This window comes from Elgaria multicarinata, chromosome 7, assembly GCF_023053635.1.
Source record: "Elgaria multicarinata webbii isolate HBS135686 ecotype San Diego chromosome 7, rElgMul1.1.pri, whole genome shotgun sequence".
Taxonomy (NCBI): Eukaryota; Metazoa; Chordata; class Lepidosauria; order Squamata; family Anguidae; genus Elgaria; species Elgaria multicarinata.
In genome coordinates this window covers 32737550-32752652 of record NC_086177.1, presented here as the reverse complement: position 1 = coordinate 32752652, position 15103 = coordinate 32737550, and the positions used below count along the sequence as shown (strand labels likewise).

Below are 15103 nucleotides of genomic sequence, written 5' to 3'. Positions count from 1 at the left end.
CTCCATGTTATCCTCACAACAACAACCACCCTGTGATGTAGGTTGGGCTGAGAGTCTGTGACTGGCCCAAAGTCACCCAGTGGGTTTCCATGGCCATGTGTGGACTAGAACCCAGATCTCCTGACTCCCAGTCCAACACTTTAGCCACTACACCACACTGGCTGAAGAACCTCAGCCCATGCAAACATTCCTTCACACTGTGCATGGGTGTGTGCCCAGTCAAAGCACAATTAGGCCATTTCACAGGCTATAAAATTATACCTTCTCTTTACTGACAGTATAGTCCCTAACAGGAGAGTATTACACCTCTTCTTTGGATTATTATTATTTTATTATTTATTGCATTTTTATACCAGCCAACAGCCGAAGCTGTACATTTTGCAGGGAGGCCTAACTGTCCCTAGGATGTTGTAAGCCACCTTGCGAGGGCCTCTGCCCTAAAAGGAGGCCAAAAAATGTTTTAAATAAATAAATGAATACAAATATGTGCCCCTTGTCTAGTTTAGCCCTTATTTTAGATTTATTTGTAGTATTGATAAACTGCCTTTCCACAAGTCACCAAGGCAGTGGGGGTGTCCACATGACATTGCATTGGAAGGTGATTCACTCAAAAGCCCACAGCATCACAGCTGGGAGGTGAAATAATAATAATAATAATAATAATAAGAAGAAGAAGAAGAAGAAGAAGAAGAAGAAGAAGAAGAAGAAGAAGAAGAAGAAGAAGCAGCAGCAGCAGCAGCAGCAGCAGCAGCTAGACAGGGCGGGAGGGAGCACAGACTATTCGGCCTGGAAAAATCAGAGCACCAACAGCCATTCCCTTGTCAATCTTGCCCCCTGCCCTGCATTCCCATGCTTACCTAGAGCTACGCCCACTGGATAACCTGAACAAAAGCCAGGAAACAACATGGTGACCTTGGAGCAAAGATAAAAGTCACAGTAAATCAAGACTTTGAAAACGCAGTTTTGGAGGGTAATGCCCGATGTGGCTGTGAGTTGGCGGTTGTGCTGTATAAACTATGGGGTCAATAGAGCATATAGACACACACATACTCGTGCACAAACCCACCCACCCAAATAAAAACAACAGCATACCATAAAACCAATGCCTAAAAACAATTTTAAAGGTCAAATTGAAAAGATGTGTTTTAACTCCTTATCATAAAGCCGAGAGAATATGGACCAATCTTGACTCAGAAGGAAGAGCATTCCACAGTTTGGAAACAATACAGGGGAAAGCTGTTTCAATGGCAAATGGCCCATTGCAAGTGAAAAGGGCTTCTCCTGCAGATCTTAATAACCAGACAGGCTCATAGTGTGACAGGCAGTTTCTTAGAAAGCCCAGTTTCTTAGAAAGCCCAGAAAACAATTGATAACCAATACAGATCTTTCAATATTGGGGTACCATGATCTTGATAGCGTGCATAAGTTAGCAAATTAGCTGCTGCATTTTGCACCAACTGAAGTTTCCCGAACTGCTCAAGGGCAACAGGATGTAGAGTACATTGGAATGGTCTGAACATGATGTGATTAGGGCATGGGTAACCATTGCCAAATAAGGCCAAATCCTGAGAGGTCACAGCTGGCACAGTATTCATTGTTGTGCAAACACAACCCTTGCTACTAGTATCACCAATAAATCCAGAGACAGCATAGGATCAAAGGGCACTCTCGAACTACAAATTTGATCTTCCAGGGGGAGTGCGACCCCTTCTAGAACAGGTGGAATTCCAATCCCCTAGCCTGACTTTCTATACCACCACCCCATCCTCTCTGCATTTAATCTCAGCTCGTTCACTTTCATCCATCCCAATATTGAGCCCAGGAAATATTCCAGGTATGTTTAAACTCTGAAAGAGGGGGAGGAGCAACAATTCTTGATGAACATGTGAGAATTTTGTCTTTCATGTTTAGAAGATAGTACAGTTCTAGTACGGTTCTAGACCTCAAGGTTCTAGACAAAAATCTTAGGTTGAGACAGTAAGCTTCATGACCCAAATATCAAGTATTTAAGAAAATCTTTATCTCAATGGGCCTGTTCAGACAACATGTTAAGCCATGGTTAGACCACTAACCCTTTTACAGAAAATGGTTAATGTGTGTGTTTAAACCATGGTTATGCAGCCACCATGGTTAGGAATGGTTCACACACCACATTAAGCCATAATGTTTAGCTCAAAATGCTTAACCACCATGGCTTAGCATGTTATCTGAATTGGGTCCATGTTTGACTCAGATTGGTGATATACACCCACCCAAGCCAAACATTCTTACCACACCATGTGGATTTCCATACCAGGGAGACCACGGTCCCAATCCCTGATGAGCTGTGAACTCACTAAGCAGCTTAAGCAAGTTGCTTTCTCAGCTTCGTTTCCCCATCTGAAACATGCATTAAAATTACATACTACAGAGGGTTGCTATGAGAAAGATTAACTACTATAACACTTTTAAAAGTATTAATTAAAAGGTACAATCCTGCATATACTTACATATGCTTAAATCTCATTTAATCCCCATGGTAATTAAGCACAGATGGCTGTACAGGATTTGGGTGTTACATTTTTAATAGGAAGTTAGACTGTGGCATGGCTTATCAATGAGAATGTGTGTGTGTGGTGGGAGAAATCGGTCAAATTTCAGGGATTTAAGACAGCCTTTGTCTTAATAGCCTGACTGTTACATTTGAGTAGTTCATATTGGTGACATACGCCCACCCCTTACTCTCTACCTAGAGATGGGAACTGAGCAATTGAAGCTCCTTTTTACACACATTATGCCAACCAAGGCTTCGGCCTGTTTTTCTTGACAATGGTCCTAAGCCTTCACAACAGGCAGAAGCTTAACAAGTAAACGTTAAGGGTTTTCCATTACTGCAAATGTAAGCTAGGCACCAGAGCATCCATAGAACTTGTTTGTCACACAGCTGTTCAAAAGTACAAGAGCAGGGGAAAAGTGGCATCCCAACTAACTCAGTACATAAACAAGTCCAAGTAAAGTGAGATCTGATATGTAAAAACCCGCTCCATAATTAAAAGTAATTAATTACTTAATTGTTCATAAGTTATTAAGGCTGTCAACTTTTTACTAGTAGTTATGCATACAATATTTTTTCCTCATTCTGCAGGCAGGTGGAAAACCAACAGGTGAAGCTTATCCCCAGAATACATTGGCAGCTGACGGGAAAACTAAACCGGCTTGTCATTTCCACCCTCCTTTTTGCAGCACTGAAGCTTGGCCTGCAGGTGTCGCTGGGAAGCTGCAAATATATGCATGCACACACACACATTCACACCCAATCGATCCGAAACAGGGAATTATCCCTGACACTGTCGTGTTTATGTCCTCTTTGCACAGAGAAGGTCGGTTTACCATCTATACACGATGCACGGTTTCCCCCGACCTGGACTTGAGTACCCATCAGCCTCAGCCAGCCAAGCCAATGATCAGGAACCCTGGGAGTTTATAGTCCAAAACATCTGGCAGGCTCCCTTAAAGGGTTTTTTCGTCGCCCTGGGAGGAAACCAGAATACAAACCTTCTCTGGGTGGCTCTCCAGTTCTGGAAGGAGCTGAGCTGGCCTGCATGGCACGAGTCCCTGGCGATGAACTGCAGAAATTCTCCCCCAGCCCTCTGCTGAGAAGACGCGAGGATTTACCCAGCAACTGCCCGGACATATCAAGAGGCCAGAGGTAGAAGTTAGTTCAGCAGGGCTCCAAACTCGGCTGCGCCCACTCTTGCAACCGCGCCTGCGTCCAGTTCTATGGGCTTTTGCTTACGAGCAAACCTAGTGGAATAGCAGCGCCCCCTTCCGTCAGGCCAAGCGAACTGAGACTTTTTCTGGCTCTCTTGAAGCCTGTTATGTCCTAACCTGTGTTACTGGGGGCGAATGCAGAATGAGCATGTATAATTTTGTTATGTAAAGTTTCCCCCCCCACCACCTAGTGGCCTCGAGGTGCCTACAAAAGGCATGAGTGGTACGATACCTGTAGGAGGTAGAGATGAGAATCAATCACATGATTGCCATGCATGCCAATACACCTAATGGATTGTTTTTTGTTTTGACAGGATGATGTGGAGACTCTAGGGGACGAAGGACACGCATGTTGCTTTTTTAAACTGATGTTTCCTTTCGCTAAACTAAAACATAGAAAATGTTTGTCTAGACCCTAAAAAACACAGGAATGTCAGCTTGAAGGACAAAGTTATGATTTCCACTGTGTGTTTATGACGTCGATGGTGTCAGGCAATTGGTAGTAGAATGATACATAGTTTAAACGTCTGGTTTCAGCCCTGTAATGCCATCCACTGTTAATATTGGAAGTTAGAGGTGAGGGTGAGGTTGGTTTGGATATCCAATTTTTTAGAAAGAAAGAAAAATCCCCCATACAAAATACCTTTCAGGGGTTTCAGCAAAGGTCAATCAAATGACATTTTCCCTCTCGGATACCCCAGTCCAAATCCAGTGCTCAGTTGCAGGCAGAAACATTGTGCTCAGTTAACTTGCAGCCAGACACAGTGTGTTTTTAAATGTTTTAAAACTCAAACTGTATTTACCACACAAAATAAGACCTGAGTGGAATTTTAAGGGAATGCGGGGCCATGAAGACACCCCCTAGGTAAATAAATGCATCTCTGGTCTTTGTAATGCATAGAATCCTTGTTCCCAGGAAAAGTGTCCAAAGTCCATTTGCCACGTGTGTGTGTGTGTGTGTGTGTGTATGTGTGTGTATGTATGTATATATATATATATATGTGTGTGTGTGTGTGTGTGTGTGTGTGTGCGTGCGTGCGTGCGCGCTACCGATTTTTATTCTTCTTGACCCAGAGAAATGGTGCTGAGATACTGATGGCAGTTACAATAGTATATATTTAGCTGGAGCTTACATTCATCTGCCTGAGGAGCGTAGCTTACTTTTAAGTACAATTGACTCTACATCAGCCCAATGAAAATGCTCCTAAGACTCATGCCATGAGTTAAAGCTGATCATAATCACCTCAGGTAACAGTTAAATGGCTACTTTTTCTCTGGAAAGCTGTGGTTCCAGTCTATAACAATAAGAATCTTGTGTCAAGTCTACTTCTTGTATGTGTCACAATACTAGCCCAAGGGTGCCCTGTGTTGTGCTGACCCAGATCTGAGCTGTAGTGCTAAATTCAAGTGATCTCAATGGCTATCACCTTCATTTTCATTATTGGCCGTAACACAGGTGGAATTGGACCATGGCCATCTGGTTCTCATTACTGTTTTTCTGCCTTACCTCTTCCTTTTGTCTGAACAGAAAGGAGAATATGGCTGTCCTGGCACACCTGGGCCAAAGGGACAACAAGGTATCCCAGGATTACCTGGTCCAAGTTGCTTGCCCGGTTCTATTGGATAGATTCGAGCAACTAGAGGTCCTGGACCTCAAGCTTTCCAGGGACCTGAAGCATATTCTCGCTTCCTCTTTTTAGATTGTTTTCTTATAAACTTGATAAACCTGTATCTGGGCTGTATCGTGTCAGACTCCAAGTGAGGGCTTCAAATGACTTAATATTCTTCCATGCCAGTATATATGTGTATGTATATCTATAATAAAAGAGGATGTCTGGTTGTCTGTCCATTTATCCCATAGCTTCAAGACCATGAACCCTACACACCTGAAACTTAGCATGCATATTAAGGGAACTTTAAGGGGTTGCACCTCAGGGTTATTTTGTTAAAACGTATTAATTTTAATTAATACAAATGTGTCCGCATGGTTGAAGCCTTCAGCCACTAGGGGCAGATTTTCCAAATAGCTTTGCAGTCCATACAGTCTGAAGCCAGGGAAGATTAGTAGGCCGAGGGACAGTTATACGCCTGCTCCTCCCTACAGCTGTGGAGTACTCCCTCCCCAACAAAAATGGACTGGACAGCCCTTATTTAAGGGGATATAGGGGACATGAGGCTGTGCTTAGATGTGCCAACAGACATGACTTCACTCAGACAGGATGGGCACATTGTCTCCATCTCTTAAAGCTGTGTAAGTTTGTTTGAGGGCTTTCTTGTATCTGCCTCTTGTAGAAGACAGATCCTGGATCCAACCCCTTATGCCAGGTAGAAGACTCAGCAAGGCTAGAACCATTCTCACAGATACCTAGTTTTCTATATGAAGAGATTTTGGGGAAGGGCAGTATATCGAAGTATATGACACCGCCAGCTGTCACGTGTTTTCATTCTTACGTGTTTAATTTTCCCTTCTGTGTTTCCACAACTCTTGCAATGTTAATTGAAAATAGATTTTATTGAGACAAATGTTCAATGCAAAAAGGGAGAGTGTTTAAGAAGATTAATTTTTAAGACTTAAGATGTCAGCCATCTCTGTGCCCTTCGTGGCTGAAAGTTCCTCTACCTGTCCTGAGGTCCTCACCTTTTCCCTTCAAGTAGTCAGTTTTTTTTATTTAAAAAAAAATAGATTCCAAAGCATTCCTTTTATTCAAATGAAATCCAAATATTTCCTCACCATTCAGGATTTCATGGTTATCCTGCAATTTCCAGAAATGGCCAACCTGGACCATTGGGCTGCCCTGGATACAGCAGCCTTCCAGGGCAACCAGGACCTGCAGGTCCTCCAGGTGTCCCCGAACTGTTCAGAGGCAAGAACCCCCTGAACCTGCTGCCTCAACAGAGACTAATAACAGGACCACCTGCTTAAAGACAGGCTGACAATTCAATTGGAAGAACATATTTGCATTTGTTGGAATATCCACAACATGAGAGTGTAACAACATGTTATGAGTAAAAAAGGGTCTCTTTTTCCTTCCTCCCAGTAATTTCAAATTATATCCTTGTCCAATTTTTGTATTATTGAACTGTTATGTCTCCCCAAATCACAGGTGTACACCCATGGGGCATTGCAAAGTCACTACTATAAAGTAGCCAGTTTAGCAATGGTTCCTGTGCTTTCTTCCCCACTTCCAGGAATGCTATGGTTTTGGTTTCAGTTCTTGCAACAGATGGATATGAAAGACACTTAGATCTTAACTGTGAGTACCTTAATAAAGCAATCAGATCTTGCTTTTTCCAAATTGTTAGGAACACATTTCTTCTCTGTTATCCCAGTTTAATCTCAAAATGGCCTCCTTGATGGCTGGTCACAGAAAAGAGCTAAAATGAGAGATCCTTCTAGGGAGGCACCACAGCTCAGTGGCGTAGCACTCATGCTTTGCATGCAAATGGGGCCATGTTCAGTCTCTGGTATCTCCAGTTTTTTTAAAAAAAGGATCAGGTAGCAGGACAGCTGCAGTAGTTAAAGCGCCATCATATCTAGTCAAATGTGTGGCTCCCGTCACGGCTTGTCGCCACTCGCGTGTCGCTTCCTGAAAACAGGAAGTAATTAGCCCCATTCAGTCAGGTAGGAGAGAGCAGCAACCGGACTTAATGAGGTTGGGGGTTTTTTTGCAGCTCAATAATGGCCAGAAGGGGCAGAAGACAGGCGAGAGGCAGATGATGTCATGTGAGTAATTCGTGAGTGCCCAGTAACAGGTGTGCAGTAAAACACTCGTCAGATGGAGCTTTTAGAGTCAACAATACTGGACTAGATGGACAAATAATTTCACCCAATATAAGGCAACTTCCTAGGCTCCCATGATCAAGCCAATTTTGAGTAAATGTACATGGGTGTTTCCCACATTTGTACTTTGGCTTTTTAAGGATGGAGATGTGGATCTGGAGATTTGCTTATAGTGCTTAGGAAGCAAAGGTCTCTTTGGGACAGGCAGAAGCTGTTCCCCCCAGTTCATTTGACACTGGCTCCCTATGCCCTTCCATGATCTCTATTCCCATCCCTCTGCCTCTAAATATCTGATTAAGAACATAAGAAGAGCCAGATCAGACAAGGGTCCATCTGTTACAACATTCTGTTCACACAGTGGCCAAGTGGCCATGGGAAACCCACATGCAGGACATGAGTGCAACTTCCTATGTTCCCCAGCATCTGGTCTACTGGAGATAGCATATAGCTACCAGAACTAGAAGCCTTTGATAGCTTCCTCCAGGAATCCACCTCTTTCTCTTTTAAAGCCATCCAAATTGGTGGCCATCACTAGTAGTGAATTCCATTGTTCAACTATGTGCTTTTATATGTCTGGACTCTCCCATCATCTTCATGGGATGACCCTGGGTTCTAGTATTATGAGGGAGAAAAATGTCTCCCTACCCACAATCCCCCCATGCATAATTTTATACACATGTGCCTCCCCTTACTTGCATTCTCCCCCCAAGGTAAACAATCTCACCTTCCCTCACAAGGAAGTTGTTCCAGCTCCTCTGAGAGTTTTAGTTGCCCTTTTCTGCACATTTTCCAGCTTTGCAATATCTATTTTTAGATATGGTGACCAGAACTGCACACAGTATTCCAAGTGTGGCACACCATAGATTTGTATAAAGGCCATATGATATTGGCAGTAACATGATTCTGGTGGGCAGAATTTAGGAATTATTAAAATATAGAATGCCACGCCTATTGAGGACAATGAAGCACGAGACAAGAGCACAATCACTTCCCCATTAGGTCCTATTTTAAACTGATGTGGTTGGAAGCAGCTATCCCATTCAAGACCGAGAGAATTTCCCGATCCACACTATTCAGTAAGCACCTTAGCCAGTTGGCCAATTCTAAAAAGCACCCATATCAACAGTTTAATGTCAAAATGTTAACACAAATTCATCAAAGGTGGTTAAACTTTTATTGCCAGAATAGTAAATGTTATGCAGTCAGGTCTCTATGGCATTACACAGAAAACAAGCAAGCAAAAATGAATAGAAATTATGGGCTGCCGCAAAAGAGAAGTGCATTCTAACAACTCTACCCCAATAAACTGTGAAGTGACTAAGAAAATAGCCTAGCACAATCAAGTATAACATCTGTTGGAGATGAATAGATCCTCATCACTGTGCACTGCAACACCCACACTGACAACAAGAGGTGTTCTTTTAAAAAAAATCTGACAGTGATACAAAACCAACATGAACCCTGACCTAATAATATGCAGCAGCGTGTGACTAATGGAAGAAAAGAAAGAATATACAAAACACAAGGAAAAGATGCAAAATGCAAGCTATTCTTTTTTTAAAAAAAGAGGAAATACATGCTTTGTTACATTTTGCACAAGTCTGCAACCCCAAAACATTAGACAATTATTTTTAAAAAATATGCAGAAACACAGCACCCCTTCCAGCTTATGTTTGGGTTTAGCTTTTATTCTGCAGCTTAGCTATTTCACCCAAGCAAATACTAATATTGCCACCAACCAGTTCTTTTTATTTTTGTTTTGTTTAAACAGAAAGGAATGCAGATTCTTGAAGATGAAAATTCAGATAAGCTTGCTGGTTGATTTCTAGCGGCCAAGCGAGCTACTGCTGACGAATGTATGGGAGTAGGAATATGAAGAATTTGTGCTTGCATCAAAGCTTCCTCTCCTCGATCCACTGCGCGAGCCTGAACGAGAGCCTGAGCGGGAGCCTGGGGCCGAGGAGACGTTATATGGGCTGGATATTCCTTTGGAGGATACAGAGGAAGCCTCTAGTAACCTGAGCCCAGTTTTGTCTTCCACCATAGAGCGATTCATTGCATCTTTGTAGGAGATCTTCAGCTTTGTTTTGGGACAGGTCAAAATTTTGGCATAGTTGCCGGTGTCTTGTAATCTTTGGGAGGTCCGGCCATCAATCAATCCTTTCCTAATGGCTTCTTCTGTACTTATTCTTCCCCGGACTTCAGGGTCAATGAGACCTCCTGTGATAAACTGGAACTCAAGGAAGCGCTGGCCAGCCTCATAAGGCAGCCATTTTTCCTTCACCGCCTCTGCTGCTGACATTCTCGTGCGACCCTTGATGCCTTCAAACCCTATGAAGGCTTTCTGAGCTGGCTTCAGCCGAGTGGACATCTCATGGTCAATTACGCCTTGGGCAACTGCATCTTGAAGGGAAAGCCGCTGGCCTGTGGTAGGGCATATTATGCCTCCTGTGCAAGCCTGGGCTTCAAGCAAACGCTGGGCAGTGATGCTGTCGACAATGCCCCGTTGCACGGCTTCCGAAATGGTGATCTTCTCCAAATTCTCTGTGTCAAAGATAGCTGCAATGGGAGAGGTTTCCTCCAGTGATTCAGAAAAGGAGCCAGAGCTGCTCTTTAACACCAGGCTGGAACTCTTGACACTCACTACGGTGGGAGATCTAGTGATGGATTCTTGCCTGAAAACTTCATCGCCACCATTTCTGCTAGCAACCATGTCTGCGAATTGCGTGAGGCTTAATGATCCAGAACGGTACTGGTCCAAAAATTTCTTGTCAACATGACCTTTATCAATGGCATCTTGGATGTCATACTGGTGGCCTGTTTTTCGATCAACAAGCACTACTCTTGTGCTCCCATCTGATCCTGTAATAGTTATCTCTTCCCATTCACATTCCTGGTCAGAAAGCTCCAGGTAAGTGTCATAATCTATGAGGCCTTTGTTGTACGCCTCTTGGACTGACATCTCCTTGCCTGTGTCTGGATCGACAATGACAACCCTGCGTTTCCGAAGTGTGTTTTTCTGTGAAGTCTGCACCACCTTCTTCTTCTCTCTCAAGGGCAAGAGGCAGAGCCCAGTTCCTGGATCTATCATGCATCTTTCTTTCAACTGCAAGTAAGTCAGGTTTTCTTCTGTGTTGGGGTCAAAAAACCCTTTGGTATCATCACTGGGATCAGAGAGAATGTCATTCAGCTCTTCATTGAAGTAACCGCGTTGGTATGCTGTGCGGACTGGCAAACGATGACTTTCCTTGGGGTCGATGATCCCACCAGTGGCTATCTGGGCCTCCAGCAAACGAATCCCGTGGCCTTTCTCAATGAGTTCCTTATTCATTGCTTGGAACAAGGAGATGATGTTTCCCGTTTCTGGGTCTTTATACCCAGTGACTGCTCTTTCGGCAGACAGAAGTTTCTCTTTAAACTCTATCCCAACTAGGCCTCTTTTGTAAGCTTCTTCCACAGTAAGCCTCGAATTGCTAACAGGTTCCACCACAAATCCAGTGGCTGCCTGGGCTTCCAGAAGCTCAAGAGCTGTCCCTGGTCTCACCAAGCCTATTTTCATGGCCTGGTAAATGCCCAGCTTCTCCTTGGTGGCTTCATTATAAATACCAGCTATGCAGCTGGAGCCCTGGAGGAAATCTTTGATTCGGTCAGTAACTTCTTCAACTGTGATTACCCCAGTTTCTAGATCGTTTGCTGTAGATTCCCGAATGATACCAGCGTCAACCAATTCGGAAACAGGAATGGGCTTCCTGATCCCTTGGAATGACATGCTTCTCTTCTGCACAGGGAGGATAAGTAAACCCGTGTGTGGTTCAATTCTGCATTTTTCCCTCAGCTTCATGTAACTTATGGCCTTCTTAGTGACAGGATCAATTAAGGGCTTTGAAGGATTATTGAGGGCTCTGAACAAGTCTCGATCAATCACCCCACGAGATAAAGCAACGTCTTTTGGCAAGAAGACACTGTTGATAGGGTCAACTATCCCTCCCACAGCCAATTGGGCTTCGAGTAGACGTATCCCAATATCCCTTTCAACCAGATTTTTCTTGATGGCTTCTGCCACAGGCACTGTTTTCCCTGAAAAGGGATCTTTAAACCCAGTGATGGCCTTTTCAGCTGTGTAGATTTGCTCCCGGTCATCAAAATCGATCAGGTCTCTAGCCACAGCACTGTCCACAGTCAGCATCAGCTCGTTCCGGTGGGGATCAATCAGACCTCCAGTAGCTGCCTGGGCTTCCAACAGCAGAACTGTGTTTTCTGGGGTAAGAAGCTGCTTCCGTTTTGCCTCCACCAAAGAATACTTCTCCTTGGGGTTAAGGGAGGCTCCGGCTATAGCCCCAGCTCCTCTTAGGAAGGGTTCGATATCAGCAGCCACTTCTTCCACGGACTTTTGCCCTCTCAGCAGCTTATCCAGGGTGCATTTGTCTATCAGTTGGCATTCGTACAGTTGGACAGCAGTTATTTTTTTCCGCAGGCCAGTGAAAAGCAATTTGCAAGGGTCAATTACAAAGTCCTCTTCTGTCTGGGTGGTTCTGTGGGCCCCGTGTGGACGCTGCTTCAGCTTCTCAATTTCCTTTTGCAATCTCAGGCGCTCCGCCTCCATCTCTGAATGACTCTTCCTGCTAGTTTCTTCCAACCGGCACCGATACCGTTCTTCAATCCTCTTAATCTCTGCCTGCAGCCTCTCAATTTCTACCAACAAGGCACTCTTCTCCCTATCACTCTTGTCTTTTTCGCTTTCGATCTTCCTGACTGTCTCTTCCTTCCGTGAACACTGGCACTTCCACTGGTTTAAGTCATTCAGGATCTGCTGCTTCTCATTCTCCAGCCGTACTTTCAAGCGAGTTTCTGACTCTAGCGAGGCTTTGGCCCGATTCAGCTCTTCCTCTAACCTCAGCAATCTTGCTTTGTCTTGTTCCAGGGCATTTATTTTTATCAGCAGCGTTTCTCGTTCTTGCATGATACGATTACACTGGTTTTTGGATTCTTGAATCCTATGGGATCCCTACGTTTTCAAAAAGAAATAAAAGGGAGAAAGTTAGTGCCTCATCTAAAATCCAACAGTTTAATATGCAATTCAACCTGCTCCCTAAGGGTGCTGGATGACAGCAGTCCTGAGTAATATATATTGTACTTTAATGCGGTTATGGATTTCTTTTTATAGAGGATGACATATTGATAATAATTTTTTTTAAAAAATTCAAACTAAAGAGTCTGGGACATGATCCAGTTGTAGTTTATTTATTTAATTTATTTATTGCATTTATTTATTTAAACAGTTTTGATGGGAAGATTAACCACGTGCTTAACAATGTGATCCTATGCATGTCTTCTCAGTAGTAAGTCCCATTGACCTCAATGACACCTACTCACAAGTAAGTGTGTACAAGATTGAACTCAATGGACTTAATTCTGAGTGGTTGCACTGCTCATCTCTCTCCTATGAAATCAATGGGAGTTAAATGGATAAGTGGATATTGTTGTTTTTATGCTTTTTGTGCTTTTAAAATGTTGTATATTTGTTTTTAATGTTCACTGTTTTAACTTTTGTAAACCACCCAGAGAGCTTCGGCTATGAGGAGGTGTATAAATGTAATAAATAAATAAATAAAACTGCTTAACTTCAGATGGAACTTCCTCCTGGTGTCTAGCACTTCATATCTGTTTTGCTTTCTACAATGTAAATATATATTGCATGCTATCTTAATTTGAACTTGAGGTTCAGCAGAAATTGAGTATTTTAGTACTGCTTCTCTGTTTTATAAAATAGGGTTGAGAATACATGCATAAATAAATTCAATGACAGATTTCAGCAGATGTAAATTAATCAAGCACAATGAAGTCAATGGAGCTTTCCTGAGTTACAAGAGTGCCCTGATAAAGGGAGCTTTTGTTGAGTACAGGAGTTCTAGTCCGCATTGGGGCTCTGATATGCATGGAACTTCCATGCGAGAATTTCCCCACTGGTTTCATTGGAGAGATTTGATCTACTGGTGCTTTCTTTTGTATTTAAACAAACGGGAATCCACAGGGTTATTCTTTAAAATTCATTTGTTGTTTAAATATTAAGGCGTGGATCTAGATTTTGTCATACTTAGAGTAGATTCTACTCTAACCTAAGTATTCAGATTAGTCATGATTACTTTTAAGTAATTACTTTTTTGTGAACCGCCCAGAGAGCTTTGGCTATTTGGCGGCATAGAAATGAAATAAATAAATAAATAAAATTAAGTTCCATTGATTTTAATGGGTTTACTCTGACTGAATCAGAATCAACCCCAATTATTTGTTTTTGACTCTGTATTTTATCAAAGTATAAAATAGGCACATGGCAAGATAATGGTCAGCAACTATATTGAAACATAGGCTTTTCCCCAGAGCATTACACCACTGCCAGGACTCGTTTGGTCTATATTTTACAAAACATATGTAAGATGACATAAAATACAGAGTGGACTTTGCCTTGAATGCCATTACTTTCAAGAAGTGTTAATGTTGATGAGTCAAAAGATTAGTGCAATATTCTATCAGGAACTACAATCTTCATCACTTATCAATGTGGTGAGTTTGAGTGTAGATGAATGTGTGTGTGTGTGTGTGTGTGTGTGTGTGTGTGAGAGAGAGAGAGAGAGAGAGAATGAGAATTAATGCATATTTATGGTAGATGCGGAGAGGAGAAAACAATAAGGAGAGTAAAGGGATACACACTGAAGAAAATGTAATTTTCGGACCAATTCTAAAACAACAATGTTCACCAAGCTCTGCTTTTGCACATTTTCCACTTGTTTCAAAGGGGCTCGAAATTAATTAAAGTTGTACTATAGCAACGCTTGGTGGATTGCTTCTACTAATCCAATACAACCCTATAAATCATGATGTTATGAGGTGTTGTGGAGAAATAAAATAAAAACAAGGAACAAAGATGGTGAAAGGATGTTAACTGTTGGTTTCCACAAAAATAAGAGCCTAAACAGCAAGAGACAATGGCCACAATCCAACAAAGAGTAAAGCACACTTAAGTCCATTGATTTCAATAGGCTTAAACATGCTTATCTCTGTGCTGAATTGTGAATTTTATATTTAACTGTTGCATATTGATATAACTATGTATACATATGTATATATCTCATACACACCATATATACAGCACCAATATAATTGTTCATACATATTTGCATATGCACACTTTTAAAGATATGTATGTATTTATTTGTGCATATATAAACATAATACCCTATAAAAGAATGGGAAAAGCAAAGGAGATAAGGATATGCTTCAATATGTAACTTTATGAATAACGTATTGTATACCTAGGGGTGTCAGAGAAATCTGCAATGAATTTAAGTAAGTTCAGATTTCTATGACCAACTTTTTCTAAGTGGTGCAGATTCTGCGGACGAGTTTTTTTAAAAAACTTTTTCTTGATATTGGCCAAACTCTCATAGGAAATTTTTATGATGTTCTAAGGCAGCCTTCCTCAACCTGGGGCGCTCCAGATGTGTTGGACTACAACTCCCAGAATGCCCCAGCCAGCTGGCTGGGGCATTCTGGGAGTTGTAGTCCAACACATCT

The 15103-nt window shown here is 42.4% G+C and overlaps 2 protein-coding genes across 6 annotated transcripts in view; both read right to left on the bottom strand.

Annotated features, from left to right (window-relative positions):
• The window catches only part of LOC134401059 (enoyl-CoA hydratase EchA19-like), a 37757-nt gene extending 33102 nt beyond the window's left edge, over window positions 1-4655 (bottom strand). The window contains exons 1-2 of one of the 3 annotated variants that reach the window (XM_063129768.1): window positions 3535-4655; window positions 858-912 (exon numbers count right to left, since the gene is read on the bottom strand). In XM_063129768.1, coding sequence (XP_062985838.1) covers window positions 858-906 — 49 coding nt within the window. In that variant the 5' untranslated portion in view covers window positions 907-912; window positions 3535-4655. The remainder of the gene's footprint in view (window positions 1-857; window positions 913-3534) is intronic. The other 2 variants (XM_063129766.1, XM_063129767.1) reach the window with 2 other exon arrangements.
• A 4031-nt stretch (window positions 4656-8686) lies between these two features.
• Window positions 8687-15103, bottom strand: part of DSP (desmoplakin) — a 56905-nt gene continuing 50488 nt past the window's right edge. For all 3 annotated transcript variants that reach the window (XM_063130348.1, XM_063130349.1, XM_063130351.1), the window contains exon 24: window positions 8687-12536. In XM_063130348.1, the coding sequence (XP_062986418.1) occupies window positions 9357-12536 (3180 nt within the window). In that variant the 3' untranslated portion in view covers window positions 8687-9356. The remainder of the gene's footprint in view (window positions 12537-15103) is intronic.